Source organism: Netta rufina (assembly GCF_964035555.1).
Source record: "Netta rufina genome assembly, chromosome: 25".
In the NCBI taxonomy this organism is placed as follows: Eukaryota; Metazoa; Chordata; class Aves; order Anseriformes; family Anatidae; genus Netta; species Netta rufina.
The window spans coordinates 2,254,075-2,279,852 of NC_140149.1; the positions used below are offsets into that span (position 1 = coordinate 2,254,075).

A 25,778-nucleotide genomic window follows, 5' to 3' on the forward strand; every position below is an offset into this window, starting at 1 on the left:
TGCTGAGGGCTCTTTGACCACTTAAGCAAGCTGCCTCAAAGCCCGTGGTAAGAATTGTTTCTTCCCTGTTCTCAGTTACACACTGAAGATATGGGTACGGGCAGACAGTCAAAAGCCCTTGAGTCACTGCAACTTTGTGAATTACTGACATCTCTGCACTGCCTTATTCTGCATGGAAATAAGTTAGTTATATTTCCTAGTTGGTGTGGCCTGAGTGTGTGTAGTGTAAATGACAAGCAATAGGCTGGTGAGCTGTTTGTATTGCGGTTTGCTTTTAACAATGTTCCTGTACTGAAATAACTCTTCCAAATCAGGTTGTCATGTAATGACTCTGAAGCTGCCTTAAAGCTGGTAAAAAGCAGAGAGAGACAGTTATCTGTTCTGTCAGCTGGGTTGTCACAGTGTCATATGCGGTCTCTGCAGGATGCTGGAAACTTAACTAAAATCATAAACCTCACTGAGTTGTTCCAAACGTGCTAGGATAGCGGGGCAGGCAGGAACATGTTAATGTGCAAAACTGAGGATTCCCTAAAAAACCTGAAGTGCTTTGCTGTCACAAAAATAGCGCCCTATGTCTTTGAAAGGCAACATGAAGGTGTATTTAGGTAGCTGTGACCCCGAGGAAGAGCCCACAGTCGTAAGGTGAGTCCTGCAGGGGCAGTACTTCTACAGTCTCTGTCTCCTGCTAGAGCAGGACACATGTAAATACAGGCAGTAAGGAGCACTGTTAAGTGTAAACCAAGCTGCTATTTACATTTTTATTTACACTTTGTAAGTAAAAAGCTGGGTTTGTGTCTGGTTTGATAGGATTTATTCTGGTTTTGTTTTTAAGCTTGTGTTGTGGCTGTGAGTCAAAGTGACGCAGACATGGTGAAAGGGTGCTCTATCTGCCCAGAGTCAGCAAACTCGGGAGCTCCTTCCATGGGGACAAAACAGTGCTGCTCTTGCAAGATGCAGGAGACATCGGAATGGCTCCCAGCTTCAGGCAAGCCCACACTACCATCGTGTGTTTCAGAGCAGGAGGTAAGTAGCTGAGTGGATTGGATTGCCTCTGGTGGGCATAGGGCAGCAGCGTCACTGGCTGTCGTGATCCTGTTGCTGCTGCCTTGAACCCTGGCAGCATCCCGAGTGGGAGAGGGCTGAGCATTTCTGCTGTGCTGGAGAGGCTGTGGGTGAGGTGGGTGGCTGGCTTCGTGCATCCAGGCTAACAGGTTCACCCAGCTGCTAGCGTTAGTACTGTAGCGATGCAAGGAGAGTCCCGCAGGAATAAACTGTGAGGACAAAAATGCTGACCAAAGACACAGAGCAACCGAGGGAAGGGAAGAACAGCTCTACTGTCTGTCATAGGGCAGGCTTTTATGGGAAGTTAGTATCTCTTTTGAAACAAATATACACACTTGGAAAAAAAATATGTGATTGGTTGTCTTAACTCTGCAGTTACCTGGCAGTCTTTCTGAAGCTAGAAAGCAGACACGTCTACTTAAAGCTTATCTAGGAACTATGACAGGAGAAGTTCTTCAAAACCCATTAAGCAGCTTCTCTTTCTTTTCCCATTATTGAGGGAACTTAGTATTTATTGTTTGTAATGGCATACACTGATCCCAAGGTGCTACCAAGATGGGTGAAATCCCTCCAGTCTCCCTGTCATAACACACATTTGCTAGAGAGAGAGCACCTCAGTCTCTGCTAAAAGCAATTGCAGATAAGGATTCTGGCATTTGCTCAGTTTTGCATTAGAGCTGTCTGCTGGCACAACTTTCTTTTCCTGGTTCAAAGTCATCTGCAGAAGTTAATTTTTTAATCAGCTTCCTTTTTTATTCTAATACGGTATATGGAAGATATTTTGGATGGTGGCAAGGTGACCTTCGTTTTTAAAATCTTTTTGTTGTGGATGACTTGCTCCTTTTGCAAAAGGGTTCTTCCCAGCAGAATAAGTAAGAAATATTAGCAAAAGATAGGAAGTATAAATGAGCTGACAAAGATTCCAGTACACTTGAGATTTCCATATTTCTGATTTCAGTTTGCTAGGCAACAGTGTTTCCGAAGTGGCTGGAACATGCAGAAGCACTAGCAGGAAAACAAAGTCCATTTTAGGCCGTTTCTCCATTGTCAAGGCCATTTTTTCTGCCTGTTTTATGTGGCACAGCTAGCGTGATAAAAAAGGATGCTACTGATGGGTTTTGACACATGCCAAGAGCCAAGGAACTCCATAACATGCACTTTTCTGCCAAGGTTGTTTAAGGTCATTTGGCTCTTTTTCCTTAAAATTTAAAACATGCTTGTTGAACTACAACACGCTACAAGCTCCTGTCACCTGCTGTACAGGTATATTGTCTGGAGTGAAGCTGCAGTTTAAGAATCAGTACCAGCAAATCCAGGTTAGGTTGGATCTAGCTCAGGTGCCACACGTGCTTACATTTCCTTTGGGTTGGCCAGAGCACCCCACAGAGCTCTGGCCAGCTTTGTGTTTCAGCTGTGGTAAGAGATCAGATTGGAGCAGGGTGGGTAGGCAATAGCTGGCCCTGCATGGAGCTGGTGTTGGCTGATAAATGGGAAGTTAAGGGAAGGCTCAGAGGAGGTGAGTGTGCCCTTAGTGATAGCTGACAGAGATGTTGAGATAGCTTATGATACCAAATCATCTTATGGGGCAGTATGGCGTGGCACTCCTTGTGCAAGTTATCTTTTCGCTACCACACTGTTGTTGTTCCAAAGGGCAACCAAAATGCCTTGCCACAGCTGCTGGTAACCACATCCATAGCTGCTGGCAGGCTTGTGACTTCTGATGAATTTCTTAAGGAAAAACTGTCAGCATTTGTGCAACTTCTGCTGTTTTCTCCCTTGTTGAAAAAGACGATGTGATAGAGTATAAATAAGTCCTGTTTAGTGGGCCATTAGTGATTTTGTGGAGCTTTGTGTTCCTACTTTCCCATCTCTTTTCCAGGCTTAAAAATGCCTCAGCTTCATCTGTGCTTTTCAATATCCTTCCTGTCATGCTCTGTATCTTTTCAAGTTCTTCCAGCTCAGTTTTCCATGTGGCAATGCAAATCATTAAGATCATCTGCACCTTTCTAACAGCCCAATGAAGATGTGCAGCATCACAGATACACAGATACAGACCCAGGATTTATTGTCTGGCATATAGCAGGGCTGCACCAAGAAATATTTGGAAGATTCAGGCCAAGCTTCTGGGTTGGGAGGCAATACTAAGCAAGCAGACTTCACCAAAGCCCTGGGTGTTTCTTAAGCAGAGAATTCACAATAAAACATCCACGGGTTCTGATTCAGTACAGCGTAAAAAGAGGATAATTGCCTGTGTTCAGTGCTGCTCACGTTTTGTAGTTAGTACTGTGCAGTCCAAAGCACAACATTGGTGTGGTTGAATCAGCACCCTCTGGCCCGCAGGAGGGAGAGTACTGAAATGCTAAAAAGAGAATTACTGGAATTATCCCAGCTGCTCATCAACAGTACTGCCAAAGGAAAGCCTCCTACAGGAGGATCACCTGCATCATATATCTATATTCACACATATACCCTACACGCATATATATGTACATATATGTAATAAAGCAGCTCCTAATGACACATACCTCTGTGCTAGGAGTGCCGTCACGCCCAGTCCTCTCAGTCAGCAGCTTACCACAGTCAGGTTCCCTTTCTCCCTCTTGCTGCGTGCTTCAGGCTGATGGCAGACAGCTGCTGTTTTCCACCGTGTTCCCCCATCTATGCCAGCCCCCCCGAGGAGCAATCTAAACTCTCCTAACTTGTTTAGGACAGAGCTCAATACCAAGAGGTCTGTCCCCACACAAACACAGGCAAGTTGATAGCTCGCATCTGTCAGTCTAAATCGTACATGGAACAGGACAGAAATGAGGGTGAGGATTATGTCTGCTCTTACACAATAGGGGCATTATTCTTTAAGTCAGGTGTGGTCACCCTTTTGGCTGCGTGACCTAGGTGAAAATGCTGAGATCGGTGGTTCTTCATTTTCTTTTCTTCCATAGCCAAGTGCTAGTCCTGCTACAGATACTCAGTACAGCCTCAGCTAACTTCTAAAAGGCAGTGGGAAGCACTATAGTCTTTCAGAAACAAACAGCAGGGGTATGGATGTGAGAACTTCCAATAAGAAAGTCTGCTTTTAAAAGCAAAAACCTAGCAAAAAATCCCTCACCCTATCATTATGGAAAGGGACTAACTAGAACTTCGGCCCAACCAGGTTTAAACTTTAAATATTCCCGATGAGGTACCTCTACCTAGGGGTTTTGTGCCTACTTCAGGACCCCACCAGGAGAAAGTGATAGGTGAGATTCTTTGTACCATAGCATATCCTGGTTTTGTTATGAGGTGGATCAATTGCTGATGACAACTGCTGCTTGCTTCCACGTAGGTTTTTCTGTGAGATTTCCCTGTGCTTTTGCTATAGGTACAAAGAGTCTGTTCCTCCTTTGTGTAACTGGATTTCAATGTATGCTGTATCTTGATTCCATAAGCCTACTGATTCCCTGCTCATTATACAGATTTTCAAGGAAATGTAGCTAAAGAGATTACTTTGTTATGAGGGCACAAGTCAAAAAACCCTGATACAAATAACGGAATTAACCTGTGCCCTATACAGAAGTCAAGAGATGTCGTCTGCTTGTAGGAAGAACAAATTTCAGCTCTTACTGTGTTTATAAATCTGCTGTTTCCACCACTGTACTTTGCGCTGCTGCCTCCTATTGTGAGCGCTGCTGCAGATGCTAGACACTCTCACATCGTGTTTTCCTTTGCAGCGAGATCTTCACAGCTTGCTTGCAGTCAGAACTTCCCTGTGAGTACTGCAGAGCTGACTTGTGCTGGGGCTGAGACAAGTGACAGTGCAGGTGATCACCCAGGAGATCAATCAAGTGACATGAAAGCAGCTCCATCACCAGCAGTGTAAGGTACATAGCCTCTTCCTTTGCTGTCCTCACACGCCTGTGGCAGATGTTCAGCTTCACCAGGTTTGCCATTGCTGCCCATCCCTGAACAAACTTTTTTTTTTTAAATCTTTTCACTGTGTAGAAATGATTTGTGTGTTAGAGGTGAGGTGCTGCTGCTCAGCAGGTTTCCAGGACCCCATCTCATGCTTAGCAGTGGTTCCCAGCGCCTGCTGAACTTGGAGAGCCCTCTTGCAGCTCTCTTGGTCTTTCATGCCAAAGGCTGCTCATCCCTAAATTAAAGGATCAGTTTCTGTCTGTGGAAGTGTCCTTGTCCTTCCCAGGATGCCCATATCCTCGTTCTGCTTCTGCTCCTGCACCACTAAATAGAAAGTAAGTCACCTAATGCTAGAATAGATTGTCTTGGGAGGAGGGGAGGCAGACAAACATGCATAGTGATCTTACTTTTGGGATGGAGAATGGACTAGAGCAGGTCTGCAAGCCTGATCTAGCCAGCAGGATGTTTCATCCACCCTGCTACCTCATCCTAGAGAGTACTAGCAGCATCTGGGACAGCACGTATCACTTCTCACCTCTGGCAGACTGAACTCTGTGGGTGAGTTCACGCCAGTTTTCCTGCTTTAGGGTGGGCAGGTTGACAGCACATGCAGTCTTGCCATACCCCACTAGAGGGATAACTGGAAGTACACCAGGCAGTATGTTGACTGAAAGGCAACAGAAGCTGGACCATACAAACTTGGGGGAAAAAAAAATAAAATAAAACGCAACAACAACAAAACTATATGACCCAGTATATACCATATCCCGCACCAGCAAAGTGAGAGAAATAAGAGGAATTAAAGAGGAATAAGTGAAAACTCAAGTCTGCGTCCTTTTTTTTTTTTTTCTTTTTCCGGTTGTAAACAGCTGAGGTTACACCCACACAGTCTGAATGTTTATTTTCTGTTGAAAATGAGGAAGCATAGCATGTGGGCACAAGTTAGATCTACTTGTTTGTAACAAGCCGAAGAGATATAGGCAATTCAATACATTGTCTGCATTTCTCTCAGCTCTTGTGCACTTGTAGCTTGTCAGGCAGACAGACAGAACCTTAACTGACTTTGAATCTTGGACGTGCCTGAGTGTGCAGCCGGGTTTCAAAACACGCAGTGCCAGAAACCTGGCAGTCAAGCTTGTCCACTCTATTGCACTTAGAGTTTGGTTGGCAAACTCTGCTGTTGCTGATTCAGAGCTCACTAAAGAGGTTCTCCTTTTCATGAGCCATGGAAGTGCTCAAGAAAGACCCAGCAAACTGTAGCGTCCTGGCAGCAAGCTTACGTTTTATGACATACTTCCTAGCCCCATCACACAAACTGTCAGTTCCACAGAGACACAAGAAATTATCTCCCCTTAATTCTGAAAGTGTGTCTCAGAGCTGTCTGGGGCATGCTGGAGAGCTGAGGGTGGACTTTCTCATTGCAGACTGGTTTCATACTATCACATCCTTTGCTCACTGCTCACGCCCATACTGTCCACAGGATAGAGCTAATCATTAGTGCCCTGTGTTCTGGCCAGCTTTCATGATCTCAGGAAGGCTCTGTAATGAGCACTGATCTGGCTAAGCACTAAAGCAGGTGGAAGTGGCTGGTATTACTGATGTAAGGGTCAAAGCTACTTGTGATCCCTGCCAAACTTGTGTTCTGGAAGCAGGATTCCCACTCCAGAGCTCTTGAAAGAAGCATTTGAGATCAAAGGTTAAGTTCCCGTCCAAATTAAACAGTAATCCTTGAAAAGCTTTCTGAAAAGTAGCACCACAGCTCAGCTCTGCCTTCATAGTATCAAGTGGCCAATTGAAGGCACCTTGCTGCACTTTTACAGGTCCCATTCTCCAAGGCCAGTAATTATTCCCCTTGCATTACAGATGGAGAGGCTGAATCACACCAAGACAACTTGCTTCAGGCCTGAAAGCAGGAAGAGCTGTGCCTGTGATCATCAGCTGAGTGGTACCCGGTGTTCACCACCAGGTCACGCTCCTTTGCTCTCTGGGGGCTGCCGGTTCAGCTGAAAACCACGGTGCTTCTGGATGACGTTTTCCTCTCCTCCCACTGAATCAGCCCTTTATTTACCCATTGGAATGCAAAGTAACAGGACACCCTGTGAGTTTTATCTCTCTCCCAATCTTTTGTATCGCCGTCCAAGTTGCCAAACCGGATTGAAAGTTTTTCGCTGCAGACATGTGTGGGGTGGTTTCAGGCTTGTCTGGCAGGAATCTGGGTGGGAGGACACTGTCGGTGAAATTTGAATTTAGGAGTCACACTGAGAACAGAATCCTTGAGACACTGCAGTGAGGAAAACCCTTTGTCACTGACCGAATCCAGCCCTTCACTGGTGTGGCCATGTGGATGGACGGTGCTCCTTGGTGGAGCTAGAATTACTGGGAACTGCCTCCACCAGACGACGTTTCCCCTGCAGGCAGCCTCCTTCGCTCCTTGTGTAAGCAGCTGTGCTTTCCCTTCTTTTTCCTTCATGGCATTTCCAGGGCTGGGAGCAGGGGCTGGAAGTATTCTGCCAGTTCAGACAGTGTTGGCTGCTGATCCCAGAAGCCACTCTGGGTCTCCTTTAGGACTCTTCTAGGGGGTTGAGCTTGCTGTAGTTTAGCTCTTGCAACTTGTGTACACTTACAACAAAGGCAGACTTGGTTCTACGAGTTTTGGTTATACCTAAAGTAAGTAATCTCCTTCCTGAAGGTGTGTTAAACCTTGACTTTCTGCTCTCACGCTGCTGTTGTGGCCATACTGATACAAAGAGAAAAGGTTAGGTGGAAAAGATGATAGCTTTTATTGAATGAACTGATATAAGTGGGCAGAAATGGAGGCTTTGTTTGTTGCTGACTACTACCATTCCAAGTGAGTAAGTTGCTTGATCTTTCTGCTTCAATTACATCTTTCTTAATAGTGGAGACACTGACTTGCTGGGCTCAGTCAGACTGGAGAGACGCATGGAAGTGTCTACTACTGCAAAAGCACGTGGCCGACTGCTTATTGAGAATTGCTGCTTGATGTTTTGGGTCTTTATAGTGGTCAGAAGGAGGGGGCCATCATCTACTATGGTGACTTAGCCAGTACTACAACAATTCCACTAAATAAATTGTTGCTTCAGCAACAAAGAAATGGGAATCCTATCATTTAGGGCTCTGAACTGCCTGCCTCCCAGCTATATAATATTTTATATTTAGCACATGTATTGTTTTCTTGTTTTCCTAGCAGTGATTACGTCCCCTTGTTCAAAGACCCATGTGGGCTAATGAATTAGTTTGTAAAATGTCAGTGGCTTGAATAACAGGAAACACGGAGCCTTCACAGCTCCGTGTGAAACCAGGAGTTGTGGATCTTTGCAAGACACCTTAGGCCTCAAAGAGTGAGTCTGCGTCTAGCCCTCATTAGCCACATCCCAGAGCACAGTGTTTGCTTGGCACCTGCCTGGAGGAGATGAATTGATATGCAGGAGAGGAAGAGAAATTTACAGAAACAAAGAGCAATAGTTCAGCTTGCAATAGCTACTTTGTACCTGAAATATGCTGTTTCACTGGGGTGTTAAATCAGACCAGGGCACTTGCAGTCGGCCAGGGAGGGAGTGGCTGTAAAACTGGAGCGCTGGGCTGGGCTGGGCAGCAGCGAGGGAGCTGAGAGCAGCCCTGACATCAGCCAGCCAGGTAGTTTCAGTAGGCTGACTAACAAAGCCACCTTTTGAAGGGGAATACCTTAAATCCGGAGACACTTCCTGCTGTGCTGTGCTCAGCAAGCGGAGGGGATTCTGGTAGCTGATGAGGGGGCTGGGAAGCAGTGGCAGAAATATTTCTGTAAGAGCACAGAAGTTGTTTTTTTCACCTAAAGAGAAAACAGCAGGACCATAGAGCTGATGTGATCTCTTTTTTTCCCCACGGAGACACCTACAAACGGGACAGGAAACTTGCACTCTGCTGGAGACATTTCAAAGCAAGGGCAAACAAAGGTAACCCAGCAAAAATCTCCCTGAGGCACTGGTAATCAGCAGACAACTTCTGTTAGGTCAAAAACAGTTCTGGGACTTCAGTCGTGGAAAAAATCAGTTTCAGGGCTGAAATTGGTGTAAAGGATGGCCAGTTCAGACTCTGTATGTTGGTATAGACTATCACGTGTAACACAGAGGAGGGAAAATTTTCCAGGAAAGATGGTATTGGTTCAGCAGTCTTTAGTCCTGACTTACTGTTGAATGTAGGAAGCCTAGAAATCAGTGTGTGGTGGTCACCTTTCCGAGAAGAAAAAATGATGGAGTAAGGGTCAGGAATGCAAATTCTGGTGTTGAAAGCCCTCTCTCACATCTACATTAGAGCATTCCCAAACCCCGGGTGTTTGCCTTTTGCTGCCTGGGAGCACCCTTTCATACCAGACCATCCAGTCCCCAGGAGACTGCGGGTCAGCGGACAGGCACGATTTCGGCACACGTGCTGTTCCTGCTGCCGTGCTTGGCGTCTTGCATCTGGTCTGCTCTGGTCAGAGGCGGCTCCTTCCTCAGGTGCCACAGCCTGGCAGAGAGCAGCCTTCAGGAAACATTTGGCTTTGGCAGCCCTCGAGCGTACCCAATGTGAGTGTTTGCAAAAGGTGGGCTCGTCCCTGGGGGGGAAAACCGTGTGGGGTGGCGGTGAGGGTTGTCTCTGAGGGGAGGTTTCGAGGCAGGACCGCCGCTGTCACCCCGGTAGGGGCTGTGCAGAGCGAGCCCTGCTGCCGTGAGGGGATCCTTCGTGAAGGGAGCCGGCGGCTGCCCCTCTCAGCCGGGCACCGGGCGGCCCCTTCCTGCTGCCGGCACCTGCCGGGCGGTGCCGAGAGGAGGAGCCGGGGCCGGGGCCGGGGCCGGGGTTGGGACCGGGGCCGCGGCCGGGCCCGGCAGCGCGGGGAGCGCCGCGCCATGGCGGCCTGAGGCGGCCCCGCTCGCCATGGAGCCCGGCGGCAGCATGAAGTACAGCGCCCGGCCCCAGGTGGGTGCCGTGGGGGGTGAGGGGAGCCCTGGGGAACCGGGAGCCAGGCAGCGGGGCTGCGGCGGTGCTGGAGCCCGGCAGCCTCAAGGGGAAACGGGGTCTGGGGTCTGGGGGCGGCTCGGGGCATGGGGGTGGGCATCGGAGCATCCCTCGCCAGGGATGGGGCACAGCCCCGAGCCCTACAGAGCTCAAGGAGCGCTCAGACACTGCGCTCAGACACACGGTGAGGTTTTTGGGGGTCCCTTGGGGACGCAGGAGTTGGGCTCCGCTCCCTGAGGGTCCCTTTGAACGCGGGTGTTTTATGGTTCTGTGACCGCGCCGCTCCACCTCGGGTATTTTTATAAAATACGCCGTGGTGCGGTGCGGGGAGGCGAGCAGTGTGCCGGGAGTGAAGCCGGGTTGTTTAGCAACAGCCCCAACTAAACCAGTTCGAGTCACCAGCACGCCTCGCGTTAACCCAGGGCTTTGGGGCTTTGCTAATTAACCCGTGTATTATCTCCGGGCGTTGAAAGGGAGCGACTTTTCACCGCAGTCTTTGCTTCGTGAGGAGATCTGCCTGGCTGAGGGTCGGGCCGGGACAGCACGCCACATCACACCGTTCTGGGGTTGGGTGTCCAGTGCTTGTTCAGTGCCACAAAGTCATCTGAAAACCAGGCTTTTAAATTAAACCACGACCGTAGTGCTTTCCAGCTCACCTGCAGGCTGCTTGGTGCAGGTCCCCGAGTTCAGGGTTTAGCGGTTGTTATCTGACGGCAGCAAAGCAGCGGGTTGTGTTAGCACCGATGAGAAAGCTGGCCTAGAGCAAGAAAAACAGTTTTCCTTGCCTCCAGCCCCGTGGTCTGTGTGCATCGGGGCCGTGGTGACTGCCAGGAGCACAAGGAGTCGCTCGCGCTGCCACCGCTCTGCCTCAAGCCCTTGTCCCCTGACAAGGGGACACCGCGTCCCCTCCCCTGCTCTGAGTACAACAGGAGCTGATCTGCTCTGGGAGGTCTCCCCCAGCAAGACGAGGGCTTTTGAACACCCCTGGTGGCCCTGCTGTTGGGCTCGGTGGGCCTACGAATATTACGGCAGAACAAACGTGTTTTGCAGTGGCCGTGCTTCCTCCTGCGGCTCTCAGGGCAGCGCGAGGGGAAGCTGCCGCTCGCCCTCGGAAAGGTGCAGAGCTTTCCCCCCGGTGGGTGAGCTGCTGCTCGGGCCAGTTTTGCTGCTCTTCTTGCCAAAGGCAAACAGGGATAAGGAAGGCACGACGAGAAAGAGGCTGGGGCTGATCGAGAGTACGCGAGACCTTTGCTCTGTAAACAAAAGATCGCTCTGTAAAACTGTTGAGGGAAGAGGGAGAGAGTTATTGAGGGCCTGGCTGGGGAACGTATCAGACCAAAGGTTCTTGCCTTGCCTAGGGGAGAATACACCGTTACCATCCAAAGGCCACCAGGGCCAGCCTTACACACAGGTGTGCTGCGGTATCTGGGCAATATGCTGGGGCAGAGGAGAGAGCAGCTCCCAACAGCTAGCAGGGACGGACCTGCCAGGAGAAGGCTTTGCCTGGAGGATGTTCTGGTGTTTCCCCTGCTGCTGACCCCAAGCATTCAAATGTCTTGGCCCAGAGCCACCTCAAAACTGTCAGTAAGGAGCGTGGGTGAAATGTAATGATGAGCTTAGGATGTTTCATCGAGGTCTGGAGCGCAGCTGTTTTTGTGAGCCTCCTTGAGAGTATTGTTGTTGATCAGACAGTGCTCTCCGCACCATGGAAGATTTAAGAGTGTTTTAAATAAGCTATTTACATCTGGGGCGTGCTTCTCTTCTGGTCTTTGGAAATAAGCATCTTACAGGGAAGAATTTCAAGGCTCAGAGCTACATGGATCAGGCCTGTAAGGCAGCTTTCATTCCCCAGGAATTACAAAGTCTTACAGCAGTGATTTTTTTTTTCATGTAACAGAAACACAAATAAATGTGGTCACTTCTATGAGCTGCTGTGTTGCATGACACAGCTGCGTTGATAAGCCCGGTGCGGGGCAGCAAGCCAAGCCCGTGCTGTCCTGCGCAAACATTAACTTAGTTTCTTCTGTAATTAACCTAAAGGAATTGAGTTTCTCGCATGACTCAGGATGGTCACAAGACAATTGAACGCTATAGAGACTTGAGCTGGAGATCTGTGCGTGGGATAGGTGTGTGACTTGTGCCTTTCACTGTCGCACTTACCCTCAGAGCCTGGAAGGTGGACGGTCTGTCAGGAGGACACTCTGTCCCTTATTTCCTGCTCCCTTTTCCCTCGTCAGTTCGGGTGCCATCGTTTTATAGTGCAATTGCCCTTAATAAGGAACTGCTGAAGAAAAATAAAACACTGGCAAAGTTTCCAAGGTGTTTTACTGCCAATATTGGGGCAACACAGTGTGAATGTGCCTTAAAGAAACACAGCTCTTCTGTTTGCTGTTTCCATGTATTTCTTATCAAGAATTTGAGAGAAGATTGTTCTTATCGGCTCTCTCTCTGGAGCAGTACCAGGGCTTTCAGCAGGAGTTGGTGCAGGCGTCGATCTCGAGAGCAGTGGAGCTGTACCTGAGCTACTGGGGTGAAGTGAGTTGCACGCTGCACACCGTGTCAGCAGCCTTTAGGTTTTGTTAGTGTGTTTGCTTTTGCTGTTGTTGGGTTGGTGGTGGTTTTCAGTTGGAAACTTTCTGTTTCCTCTTATGCCAACACCAAAAATCTGGTTTTGGCTTTCAGTGTGATCTGGGAAACTTGGGGTTTTGAAAAAAACCAACTCTCTGTGCTCTACCTGCACAGCAACAGGTTAGCCCCGCATGGTGTAAACCCCTGGAGGGTCCCTAAGATCCGAACTGCCCTTCTGAAATGTCCATTTCTCTGCCTCAGCTAGGCTCAAGGAACATGCTCGGTGCTAACGTACTGCTTGGGCCGTAGCTTCCCTTTCTGCACCCCTGTCAAACCTTAGGCTTGAGAGAATAAAATACGTTTCCAGATCTGCAGTGGGAAGTGGTGGTGTCCACAGTCTGCTCAAATAGAAACGTGAGGGACTTGTGCCCTCTCCAAAAGACGGAACTTTGATGCAGCAAAGCAGCTGGACGTGGTTGTGAGCAGGGATGGGAGATCCACGAGCCCACCCCCTTGATCCTAAAGGCTGCAGGGTCCCAAGCTCTGAGCCAGTTGGTGAGTCGAGGGGTTTCATTCCTCTCAATTCCAGTACCACGCTGCTCATGTGATGTTTGTTTCAGATTTTATTGAACACCTCCCAAGGCAGGTGTGGCTGCAAAAGGGCAGGTGGGAATTGCCTCTCGGATCACAGCCCGGGAGCTGAAGGGTGTAATTACCCGAGAGTCAAGCCACACGGCCTGATGACTCTGCTTCATCTGAGACCTCTCCCAGGTTCCTTTCCTCGGCCATGGACGCTTGTGTCAGCCTTTGGCAAAGTCTTTGCTCCAGGTTTGCACAGGACAGAGGGAAGGAGCCAAGCTGTGGAGAGAGGGCTGCGAGCAGAGCCTGGGGACACTGCCTTGGCTCTCCCCTCCCGTGATCCGTGCAGATTTGTGGCCTGAAAACCAACCTGTGTGCGAGATGCTGATCGCAAAGGTGCTTTGTAAACCTCCCCAAAACCTCTTGCTGGGGAGAGAGCTGGCCTTTCTGGGATTCCCCATTGCAGGAAGATCTCTGCTTTCCAGTAAAACGTCTCCAATACCGAGTATGCTGTGGCAGTTCCCACCCTCCCTGTGTGCCTGCTGGGTTTCCTGCTGACAGAATTAGTCACTTCAGCTTCTGGTTTGTCCAGTCGGGCGGATTGCAGTTGCTGTCTAAAAATACATCGAGCGGCTGGGTTACGGAGGAGTGAAGAGCTCTGCACAGGACTTCTCCCGGAGCTCTCATCGCCGAGGAGCTGCATGCAGGAGACCTCTGGGCACAACATGAATCCCTCCGTGCACGCTCCTTTCCCAAGCTTCCTCAGGGAATTTCTTCTGAGGGGGAAACCAAGGTGTGCAAGAAGCGGAGCACCCACGGGAACCAGATGTAGAACATAGGATTCCCAACCTGTGATTTGTTTGTTGGAAAATCGAGGTTTTACAAAGATGGGAGGAACTCTGGTTCCCCACACCACAGCTCCAGCCTGGGGCTCGGAGCACTAGTCAAAGGCTCTGCTGCTGTTCCCTTGGTCAGCGTGGACTGTCAGCTCAGGAGGAGGCTTGGACAGTTAAGCACTTAATTCCTGACTCGTTACCACCCCCAAAGGATATTTTTGGGAAACCCAAGCACATCCTGATACAGAAGCAGCTCCCTTTTGTCATCTAGCGGCTTTTGGCTTGTGCAGAGGGAGTTTGCTCCTCATCCCCGTGGGGATTTCTTTCTGACTCCTCCACCTGATTGGCATGAGACTTCCCTCCCAGGGCACCGCACCAGCCCAGCTGATGCTCCAGCCAGAAACCTCCTTTCCTGCTGCAGGGAGCGGTGACGTTGAGAACCGAGTGAGGAGGAGCAAGAGGAAGTAACTGCGCCTGTGACTAACGCGGAGAGAATATCAGGAAAGGTTTTCTATTAATGTTTATAGAAGTAGTTTCATTGAGACGGGTGAGAAGAGTCAGACCTGGAGTCAATTTGTGCTGGCGACTGCTTCTTGGGGAGCCATGGACAAGGTGAGAGCAGGACGCGCGTTCACATCCTCCCTGATTTCTATCTGCAGATGCGTCGTGATGAAGGGAATGCTCAGTATGTGCCAGGGAAACATCCAGCAACTGTGAGCTAAAGGAGATAAAACGTCTGGGTGCCTCTCGGTTTAACTGTGATCTTTCAACTCTTTTTGCTTTTGATTCCGTCCGGTTTCTGCCTAGCTGAGAGCAGCACGAGCTGTGTCTCCGTGATGGGCAGGAGAGGCAGCAGAGGGGATGTGTGGCACGATGTGTGTGAGGGGCAGAGGCTGAGCTGCGCTGTTCGGACACAGACACATCTGGTCCTAAGGTCAGCCGGGTGCTCTTCGTGCTGAGCAGGGCAGGGGCGATTACTCAGAGGTCAGGACGGGGCCTCGTCTGAAATCTTCCTGGCACAATCCGATCCAGCATTCCCGTAGTGCTTGGGAGATGCTTCAGATCCTCTGTATGGACGAGGTTCTCCACAGGGATCAAAGGTGTGTGCACCAGCTTTGCTAAAAAGCCTGACGCAAGTGTCAGAGGAGGCTGGGGACTGCAGTGGTGGTCTTAGGTGTGAGCGTGGGCGAGAGGATGAGGCCTGGCGCTCAAAGCAGAGGGCAGGGACAGGAACCTGTTGGAATCCATTCTCGTATCTGACTCTAATTGCTGGGTGACATCTAGAGAGTACAAATATCAGTGAGTGCTTATGCACCTTATACGGGTGTAATAATAAAAATGATAAATAATAATAACAATGGAATTAGTCTCCCAAGAGTCCCCACGCTCCTTTAGTTCCTCTTGGTGCTGTGGATATCGCTGCTGTCTCAGCAGCAAACTCTCAGCTTTAATGCCCTTCATCCTTTTTTCTAAGATAAGCAGAGACGTTGTCTAAAGAAAGATTTATTTCTAAGATCTTTTGCCTAACTTGCTTTGTTTTTTCTGCAGCCGCAGAGGTGATGTGTGCTTATGTGTAGAGGGGGAAGGAAACCGTGTTTTCTTTCTGATTTAATCACGCTGATGGTTGTTCCTCTCTATGTGCTTTCTGCACAGATAGAGCTGTGAGCTCAGAGGGTGTTAAAACACTCCGGCCACAGAGCCGAGTGTTTCGCAGCCTGACCTCACACAGCACTACCGTAAACCTGCTGCCGAGCCCCAGGCTTCTCTGCCAGTGTGGTTCCCTCACTCAGCTCAATGAAACTGAGCCCTGGGGAATCGTGCAGGGGGATGAAGGTACCTGCAGCCAGAGACGTGGCCACGTTCCTCCTCCTCGCAGGGACTGGAGCTGGAGTGCATCGCATGTGCTGAGCGATGCTGGCCGGTCGGTCAGCGCCTGAGGAGGAGGATGCTGGCTCTCCGTGCTCAGTCACCTGTGGTCACCACTGCACAGATGGCAATACACCATTTGAATCAGCTTCCTCAGGGCGGCCAGGCTTTGAATAAGGGTTTCTTTGCGCTCCCAGCAGCTCCAGGAGGCGCAATTTCTGCGCGTCATTTTACCACTGCTGCAACCCTTCAATATTAGGCAAGAAGTGCAGGATCCCCCTCTCAGAGAAGAAATGCCATCTGGCTGAAATCAACCTGCCAGGGGAGTGTATTATTGAGGCTGAGATTTAACAGCCTGTGCCCAGTTGTTGTTACCCACCCAGACACAGCATTCCCCTCGGAGCTGGGGCAGGAGGCTCCTCCTGCTCACCCCAGGAAGCCCAGGAGAGCTGCTGCATGAGCATCACTGAAGCCCTGGAGGTTGTTCTCCTACCACAGGCTCCTGCAGGTGTTAGAAGTGACTTAAATACCTTCCTCCTGCTAGCAGCAGCACATCAGGTGGTGTGTCAGGCTCTAGGCAACCCTGATTCCGACTGAAGAGTGTCTTGGTTGGAGGCATAGGCATGTATTTATCTTCCATTTGTGTGCCTCCTGTTAGGAGTTTCCTTGGTTTACATTTTCAAGTTTTTCTGTGCGATCGTGGAAGGCAAACAGGCAAGAGCACCCCCGTGGTGCCGTCCTTGTGGCTTTGCAGAGCCTCCTCTTCCTCCTGGCGGTGGCTGGATGTTGATGACAGAAAGCAGTCGGGCACCTCGAGGTGCTGTGGTTTGTGCTGGTTTGTTTTTTGCCGTAATAAATAACCCGAACGGAGGCTTCCTTCCCCATGCTGTAGCGGAGAGCTGCTCAAGGATAAACGCAGCTTGTTCTGAGAGCAAGTGATGTGAGGAGGCGTGGGCTGCTCTCATCTCGATGGCCTTCCAGGCAGTGTTGGCAGAGGATTAAATGTACGCAGCCAAACAGCAGCGGAGGGTAAGGTGCTTCCCCTGCCCTGTCCCCGTTGGTTTGCGTAGGGCCTCAGGCTAACACGTCAGGAGGAGAGGCTGTGCTGAAGTGCAGAGGCTGGGAGGAGCCTGGGAAAAAAAAAAAATTAATGTGGCAGGAGAGGACAGAGGTTGGGTAAGGGAAGGGCAGGAGGAGTGGGAGGGTGATGCAGGCGGATGGGCTGTCCTGCAGGGAGCATCGCTCATCGGGAGGGTGCCGTGGGCTCAGAGGTCTCTGCCAACATGCTGGGTGCTTCTGGGTGCTTCTGGGTGTCTGTGACATTTGTCCTCGTGCAGCTGGTGATGTTTCTGAGCTCTTACACCGGCTGGCAGAGGGCAGGCAGCATCCGACCTGGGCTCACATTTGCAGGGATGACATTTCCCCCTTGCAAAGTGCAGGAGTGCGTTTGGAAGCGGCGAGCGTGTGCCGGTGGGCTCTGTGGTGTTGTGTCCTTGCTGTCACCCAGAGCCCTGTGTCCCTGCCTGGCCACGCAGCCAGCGAGCTGCCAGATCCCTGTAAGGCTCGGGATCGAGGGGCAGTGGCAGGGATGGCGAGGTGCCCTCTTGCCCCCTGCTTTGGGCAGCTCACAGCGGCCAGAGGGATGCTCCTGCCTGGGCAAATTCCTGGCGCGTGGCTTGGTTTGCTCAGCTACACCCTCCAGATTTTGTAAGAAGAGCGTGAAGTAATCCCTCCACCTCCTTGTACGGGTTGAGGGGACACATGGAGCACGCCTGTCTCATCGGGCAGCTCTGTGCTGGGAAGCGGGCTGTCCCTGCCGCCGTGCCCCTTTCTGAGGATGGAGCACGCTGCTCTGATTCCCTCTCTGGCTGGCGCAGGTAACGTTGGCAGGGCAAGGATGGAAGAAGGTAAACCAGGGCCAAAAGGTGCAAGAAAGGGAAAATCCTGAGCGCCGAGGGCTTGCTGACGTTCCTCCCTGTCCAGTGGTTTCATCCTGTGCCTGCAGAGCTGCAGGGTGCTTATAGCTGTGTGCTGCAGGTGGCATCCCTCGCTCCCGGGTGGCTGCCTCCGAGACCTGCCCTTTATTTTCCAGCACGCTTTGTCCTGAGAGCCTGGCTGTGGGCATTCGTTCTGTGGCCGGCTTTTTGTTTCATTTCCTTTCCCAGGTGTTTGCTGCGAGGGGGAAATCCAGGCAGGGTTGTAGGAGCGTTGGGCAGACACACAGAGCTGTGTGGATGTGTGGGGAGGAAGTAGCTCGTTTTCTTCATTTACAGGAATGTTATTTATAGCCTGCCGTGTCCGTCGGGGTGAGGGTGACACGCCTGCCACATAGCAGGCATTTCGGGGGGTTGGACCCGTGTCTGCAGTTTCACCTGCTGGGAGGCAGAGATCTTGGAGGTCCTGGGGCTGTGACCTGCTGTGGTCATGGGGTGTGCGGGGCCTCGCCCCGGAGTTTGCTCGGATTGATCACCTTGGATGGTGCCCAAAAGGAAGCACCTACTTCCTTCTGGTGAGTGAGGAAGAGGCACGTGCTAGCACTGCGTGTCTGCGAGCAGGAGCCTTCGGGGCTTGGTCTGCCACGGGTGGCTGCGGAGCTGCTAGCACCGAGGCGCCTTGTGCTCTTGGTGATGCTCTGAGGCCACAGCTCCGTGGTTCTGCTCCATCCTTGCGTGGCAGACTGCCCTGGGGTTGGGCATCTGCAGAGCAGGCTCTGGGAATGGCCTCTCCATTGTCCTGCTCTCCCTGCCCCTCCTAGGACATGAACAACGTGGAGGAAGGGGTGGAGTTCCTCCCGGCCATGAACTCCAAGAAGATGGAGAAGCGTGGCCCGAAGCGACGTGTGGTCGTTGCCATCATGATCGTTGCTTTTCTGCTCATCTCCCTCGTCATCGGCCTCCTGGTTTGGCACTTCAAATGTGAGTGTGAGGTTCAACCAGCTCCAAGGGGTTGGGTGGGGGCATGTCCCAGGAGCATATCCCTGCTGCTCTGGGCTCGGGGGAGCTTCGTTACCGTGTGTTGCTCACGTGGGACCTTAGCAGCAGTGACAGCCAGAGCTTCCAGAAAGCAGGGAGCCCGTTTCTGCTTCTTCTGACTGCCTTTCTCTGTGAAATGTCACCTTCCAGATAGGAAAGCGCCCGTCCAGAAGGTTTTCAACGGCCACCTGCGGGTTCTGAACTGGGAGTTCATTGATGCCTACGAGAACTCCAGCTCCCCAGAGTTCACCATGCTGGCCAAGAAGGTGCAGAGCACGGTAAGAGCTCTTGGATCCCTCCACCTGCTTTTTTTTTCTCTTGCCCTGTGGCCACAGGGTTGCTGCTTGTAAGGCTGCTTGGAGCTGTCTCGCTCCTCCTAACTCTCCCTGCTCCTCACGAGTTGTTTGACTCGCTGAGCTGCTCACGGGGAGCCTGCCTTTCACCTGGATTTTGGTGTCACAGCTCCACCCCGCCGCCGCTGTGCCTCCCTGCCCCTGCAGCTCAGTGTGCCTATGGGGCTGCCTGGGCAAACCCCAGGACCAAAGGGAGAGCCAGGTCTGGTGGTCAGGGTCAGAGAAGGAATGCAGCTCTGCAGCTGAGCAGGCCTTGGGGCTGGGGGCTGAGGCCAGAGCTGGCTTCAGGAGTCAGGACACTTCTCCCTTCTCCTTCTTTCAGCTCTCCTTCTTCCGCTTTTTGGCCCCTGCAGGTTCCTGCACCCCAGGGATGCTGGGTACGTGCTCTGATTTTCCTCTGTCTGTCTTTAGCCTTCCACCCTCCTCACTTCCAGCCATGCTGAACTCTTTAAACTCCTTTTAGGTGGAGGAGATCTACAGGAGTCATCCAGATATTGGCCCATACCACAAGGAGACAGTAGTAACTGCGTTCAGGTGGGTGTCAGGAGATGCTGCCTGAGAGTGGGAGTGTAGGGGGCAATTCTGGGGTGTCACATGGCCATACACCTCTTTGCTGGGCTGCTCCAGAAAGAGGTGACTACTGAGGAGCAGTAGCCACTCCAAGTGACATTTTAAAGGGTGGGCAGTGAAAAGCAACCTCAAAAGCCTTGTGCTGAGACAGCGTATTTTGTCTGTTTCTCACGAGGAGAGGTCTTGGGGAAGTCAAGGTGTGGCGCAGTACAGCCCTGTGAGCCACCATGGCTGGTGCCTGGCAGCTCGGGAAGGGATTCCCCGGGCTGGTGGAGGCCTCTGCTGGGCTGCAGTTTGCTCAGCTTGTTATTGAGATTGCCTTCCCCATGGCCATCCTCCGTAAAGGGCTTACCAAGTAGCCTGGCCCTCTCTTGTGTTATATCTGCCCTCCTGTGTCTGGCCCTGCTCTCATCCTGTAATCGCCCTCCTCTGCAGCGAAGGCAGCGTCATTGCCTACTACTGGTCAGAGTTCGTCGTCCCCAAGTACCGCGAGAAGGATCTTGACAGGGCCATGGCGGACAAGCAGAGCCTGATCCAGAAGCTGAACCCGCGGCTGCGAAACCCCGTGCTGAAGGTGGAGTCGATTGTCGCTTTCCGTGAGTGCTGTCTCAGTGACTCCTGGGCCTCTGCGTGGGACAGGGGAGGAAGGGGGACTCTTGGTGCTTGGCGTGTCACTGCTGCTGGTTTTGCTGCCAGCTGCACCCCTCCTTTGGGTGCCTTTGGCTGCAGGGGCAGCTTGAAGGGTGAGCGTAAGGACCCCACTCGGTGGTCCACAAAGATGGAGGAAGCTGTGCGCATTGCTCCCGTTCATCTGAACACTGTCTTCTCCTCTGAGCCCCTCTGGAGAGGGCCAGGGATCAATCCTCCCTCCTGCAGGGGATAAGTTTGGTCACTCAGATTCCTAGGGCACGCACTGGGGCTCTGCTCGTGGAGGCAGGGGAAGGAGCAGCTCTCCCCTGGTCAGATTGCCATGCAGACCCCAGAGACCTCAGCAGCTTTGCGCACAGGGACTTCCTACAGCTCACAGGATGACACCACTTCTGTTTCCTCCTGCAGCTGCCGACCCCAGCATTGCTCAGTCTTCTCGGGACAGTAAGTACAGCTCTTCTTCAGTCTCCCAATGGCCTCTCTGCATCCCCAGGGGTCTCCAGGGTGGTGATTTCCATTCTGGGGTGAGGAGGTGCCTGAAACGGGGTGCTCTGCCTGTGGGGCAGACCTCCATGTGCTGCTTGGAGCTGCTTTGGGGTTGGCCAGACGTGCTGTTATCTAGCAGTGGTGGGCGGCCCAGTCCGTCCTTCCCCTTTGTAGATGGAGGGAGATAACAAGGGTGCTCCCTAAAGGAGGCATCTCCCCAGGGACGCCCTGCAGGCAGGTGAGGAACAATGAGTGCCACGCTCTGCTTCTTGGGAAAAGGCAAATCAAAACCTCAACGTGTCTGCTGTCCTTTTCCTTGAACCCTGCACCCATGGGAAAGATCTCTCTCCCTCCTCATTTGTCCTGCTAACTCTTGCCCGTTCTCCTGGGCAGATAGCTGCCTTTTTGCCCTCCACGCCAAGGAAGGGGAGGTCACCAGTTTCACCACGCCGGGGTTCCCCAACAGCCCGTACCCCAACAACGCACGCTGCTACTGGACGCTGAGGGCAGACGTCAACTCTGTCATCAGCCTGACCTTCAGGACGCTGGAACTGGAGCAGTGCACAGACGACGGTGACTACATCAAGGTGTACAACTCTCTGAGCCCCGTGGAGCCCCACGCTTTGGTGAGGTGAGCAGAGCATCCCTAGGGTTCGGTGCTCCTCCACGGGGTGGGGAGATAGGGAAGAGGGTGATTTGTGTTAGCTCCCCATTAAGTTTCTATATGGCAGTGGTGTGGCAGGGTGATGGTGAGCTGCACAGGAGTGCTGCTGGGAGTGGGGCTCCTGTCCCTGCTCCTTGGTGCTTGGTGCCACTGGAGGCTCTCTCTGCAGCTGTCTAATAGATTTTGTTCCTTCCTTCCTAGGCTGTGTGGGAATTATGCTCCTTCCTACAACCTGACCTTCCTGTCCTCCCAGAACGTTATGCTCGTCACATTGATTACCAACAAGGAGGGGAGATTCCCTGGCTTTAAGGCTGAGTTCTTCCAGCTCCCAAAGACGAAAGGTGGGTGTAGGCCTTGGTCCAGTTTCCCTCAGCATCTCTCTGCCAGGGGCAGCTGTGGCTGCAGTCAGTTTGCCAGGGATGTTTCCAGGGCTGGGAGATGTGGATGCAGGTCTCACTTTGGCTCTTTGAGCCTGCCTTGTCCACAGTGCTCTTGGCTGCTGTAATGATGTCCTGTGAGGAGGGCAAAATAAGAATTATGTTGGATTAGACATGCAGATAGACGTATGCAGGAAGCACCTAATTGATCTCCTGGGTTCTCTCCAAGTCTTGGAGCAGGAGCTTTCTCTAGAGATCAACTTAACCTTGTTAGAGGCTGATGCATCTGCCTTTTTTCCTGCCACAGGCAATAGCCAGCTATGCCTTGGGAAAGCCATGTCTCTTTGAATCTCTAACCTGTTTTCATCTTCCTACTTATCTTCCAGTCTGCGGTGGGACCCTGAAAGGAGAGAGCGGCACCTTCACTACTCCCTTTTACCCAGCACACTACCCCCCAGCCTTGGACTGCGTCTGGAACATCGAGGTAACACAGTCCCCTCTTCGCCTTAATTAGTCTGTCAAATAAACCTGCTTATGCAGGACACAGTGCAAATGAGCTCACAGCAGATGCTGCCTGGAGGCTTAGTCTGACGTGGCTGGAGGGAGGCTTTAGGACTGGTGTCAAAGGCAGAAGAAGCTGAGAGAGGCCTGAACCCTGTGTGACTCTCACTGTAGCCTCCAGTCGCTGTAACTTTACACAAAGCACTTGAGGATTTGGGCTTCGGGGCAGACCTGCCACTTGCTGGTAAAACTGGTGGCAGGGCAACCTGGGAGAGCAGGCACTGTTGACAAACGCCTGGCTTCAGCCTCTGTTTTGTGCTTCTTTAATCTGGGATCCTGGGGTCAGCAAGCCCAGTGACTGAATGACAAGGGGAGCAGTAATGGCTTTTTGGGAAGGGAGTTTTTCTGTTGACTTCTTTCCTTTTTTGGTTGTCTTCTGTCCCTCCCCTCAAACACAACCTTTAACCCAGGAAACTTATTCCCAGTTTCTGTGCTTCAGAAAACCTGCATGCCTCTGCTTCCATCCTCAGGTTCCCTCTAAAAAGAACGTGAAGGTGCGTTTCAACATGTTCTTTGTGTTGGAGCCGGGGATCCCAGTCAGCTCCTGCCCCAAGGACTATGTTCAGATCAACAGCACGAGGTAGGCGTCAGGCTGTCTGTCTGACCTGTGGCTTTGGTCCTTGGAGGGGCTGCGTTTCGTTATATGGCACTTTGTGCATTCCTTAAACTTGCTGGGGGAGCAGAGGTGCTGAAGCTCTTTGGAATATGATGAGGCAGAAGAGTGCTTGGGTCTGACCTGCTCTCAAAGCTCAGTGCCCAATCTGGGGATCAGACAATGGGTTTGTTGCATGCTGCAGCTGAAAGAAAAAAACAAAACGCAAAGGCAGGCTGTGGAGTATCACATCCTAGGCATCACATGCAGAAAGGCAGATCCGTGTAGAAACATCTGGCCTGATTTTGCTTGAATGGGTATTTCTCCATTATTAGGGTGACTGCGTTGCATTCTGTGATGCACTCACTCTTACATTTACTGTTAACTCTTGCACAACCTAATGGCAGCTGGACCGAAAATACAGCTTGGTACAGCGTATGGGAAGTGAGCAGGGTTGTTTCACAACATTCTGGGTGAGAGAGCTGGCCCTTCCTTGAGGAGAAAGGGTTTCAAAGTCAGAATCTGTGGCTGCAACCCTTCTAGTTCCCGCAGGGGTGCCTGTGTAAGGGGGTTTCCTACCAGCCTGCCATGGGGTGGGATCCTGGGGCTTTAGAGGCTGCACACACCCAAAGACCTGATGGGTCCGAGATCAGAGAGAGAGCGATCAGCATGACATCACGGATCTAGATGAGCTTCTGCCCGGCTGTTTTCAAGGCCCCAGCCTTCTGCCAGGTGCAGCAAATTTCAGCTCCTGTGTGCGGCCCTCGAGGTCCAGCACCCTGTGCTGGCCCTGCTTCCTGCTGCCTAAGCTGGGCATGAGGAGTTCCTCCTTTCTGGCGATGGAGAATGCAGGGGCGGAAGAAGGGCTGCTCAGTGCTGATCTATAGCACTGCACTGGTCTTTGTGTTGTCTCCCTTCAGGTACTGTGGGGAGCGTTCCCAGTTTGTGGTGGCCAGTACCACCAACAAAATCGAGGTCCGGTTCCACTCAGACCTGTCGTACACAGACACCGGCTTCTCTGCTGAGTACCTGTCCTACGACTCCAGTGACCGTAAGTTGAAATCTTGAGGCTGCAGAGGGAAAATAATTTGCCAGATGTCTGCTGCAGACTAGATAACTTCTCCTCTGCTGCCCTGTAAATCATGAAGCACACTTTTTGGGGCAACAGGAGCAAGTCTTATTTTCCTGCGAACCTCCTTGTATTCCTCCGTTCTGAGGAAAAGCTGTTTTTAATGGTGGATGCTGTAAGCAGGCCGCCCAGAGCACTAGGACTGTTGTGTGCTTCGGGGAAGTGCCACAGACTGGAGGGCTCACGTCTTTTACCTCTTTCCTCCCTCTCAGCCTGCCCTGGCAAGTTTGCCTGCAACACGGGCCGCTGCATTGAGAAAAGCATGCGCTGCGACGGGTGGATGGACTGCGTAGATGGCAGCGACGAGAGGTCCTGCGGTGAGTCTGTCCTTTCTTTTGGCTTTTATTCCGAAGGGGGCACTGCCCCAGGGGGCTGGGGGTGGTGCTGGGCTAACGTGCTGTGCTGAGCTCTGCGGGTGAGCTGCCTGCCTGCCTTGCTGGCTAGCACCAGTACTGCCTCACCCTGCATGCCGGAGTGAGAGGCCATTGGTGTGGGGATCAATTTGGGATCCTTTCCAATATAGGAGATGTGGGTTCATGCCAATCTAGGCCTCTCCCAGTGGGATCTCCCCTGCTTTCCAGTTCCTCCCAACTGGGAATGTTTTCCCATTTAGTCCTCCTGGCTCTTGAGGACTTGGCTGTCTGAGCTGGGTGGATGCGTTGTGTTATGGAACTGGGCTGCAGAGTACATGTGGAAAACCCGTGTGATACTACATGGGTGTTGTTTCTTTGTGCAACAGTTTTTCCTCTTGGATTCACAGAGCAATCCCATAGAAAATGTGATTGTCCAGGGTCTGAAGTTAATTAGAGATGAGAGCCTCTCCTGCTGTGGGTTCTTGGTGCCAGGTCTGGGGCTGTTTTCTGAGGGAGTGTGCTGCTGGCCTGGCTGCCCTCTCGCTGCCCTGGGCGGTGAGGGGCCACCCTGGTGATCAGGGTATCTCGAGTGCTCTCCCATTGCTACAGCAACGTCTCTCATTCCAGTGCTGCCTCTGCCTGTCCTGCTGCTGTTAGGCTGGTGAAATGTGAGCTTCAGCTTTACTGTTAGATTAAGACATTTTAGCTCTCCAGATAGTCGTGTCTGCTGGGCAGTGGAAATACCGTGTTATAGCTCAAGGGCATGTGTATTTATGGACGTGTGCTTGTTCTGGTGCACCTGTCCCCATGTGCTTGCAGACCCGCTGGGGGAGCCACCCAGATCTTCCTGTGGCGTTACGGTGGGCGCAATGGCAGATGTGTGGCTGGTGACCCAGGGGTGCCTTTGCAGGCCCTCCCCTGATTTCTCTCTGTCCCTTTGCAGTCTGTACCGAGCAGCAGTTCAGGTGCCAGAACGGCTGGTGCAAGCCCAAGTTCTGGGTCTGTGACAACGTGAATGACTGTGGCGATGACAGCGATGAGCTGCAGTGCAGTAAGTAACTTCCCTGCAGGCACAGGGCTGAGGGCTTGAGCAAGGTGAAGGGGGCGATGGAGGCACGTGGGGCAGAGGAAGCCAAGTGCCTTGCTGGAGCCCAAAGCAGCACAGGGAGGCCTCACCTGGAACACTGCGGGGCAGCTTTCCTTGGGACAACACAGGAGCCTCAGGTGGGAGCTTGAGAATGAGTAAAAGTGTAGGAAATGTAACGCTTTGGGAAAG

At 51.8% G+C, this 25,778-nt stretch overlaps 1 protein-coding gene across 1 annotated transcript in view; it reads left to right on the forward strand.

Annotated features, from left to right (window-relative positions):
• Positions 1-968: 968 nt before the first annotated feature.
• Positions 969-25,778, forward strand: part of ST14 (ST14 transmembrane serine protease matriptase) — a gene marked incomplete at both ends in the record, with an annotated part of 28,902 nt that continues 4,092 nt past the window's right edge. Inside the window, 18 exon segments of the mRNA XM_084301624.1 lie at positions 969-1,023; positions 6,892-6,934; positions 6,936-6,957; positions 6,961-7,051; positions 7,274-7,372; positions 7,375-7,388; positions 18,553-18,712; positions 18,920-19,047; positions 19,586-19,656; positions 20,128-20,288; positions 20,749-20,784; positions 21,220-21,457; positions 21,692-21,831; positions 22,254-22,351; positions 22,899-23,008; positions 23,941-24,071; positions 24,362-24,466; positions 25,446-25,553. Of these exon segments, the coding sequence (XP_084157750.1) occupies positions 969-1,023; positions 6,892-6,934; positions 6,936-6,957; positions 6,961-7,051; positions 7,274-7,372; positions 7,375-7,388; positions 18,553-18,712; positions 18,920-19,047; positions 19,586-19,656; positions 20,128-20,288; positions 20,749-20,784; positions 21,220-21,457; positions 21,692-21,831; positions 22,254-22,351; positions 22,899-23,008; positions 23,941-24,071; positions 24,362-24,466; positions 25,446-25,553 (1,810 nt within the window).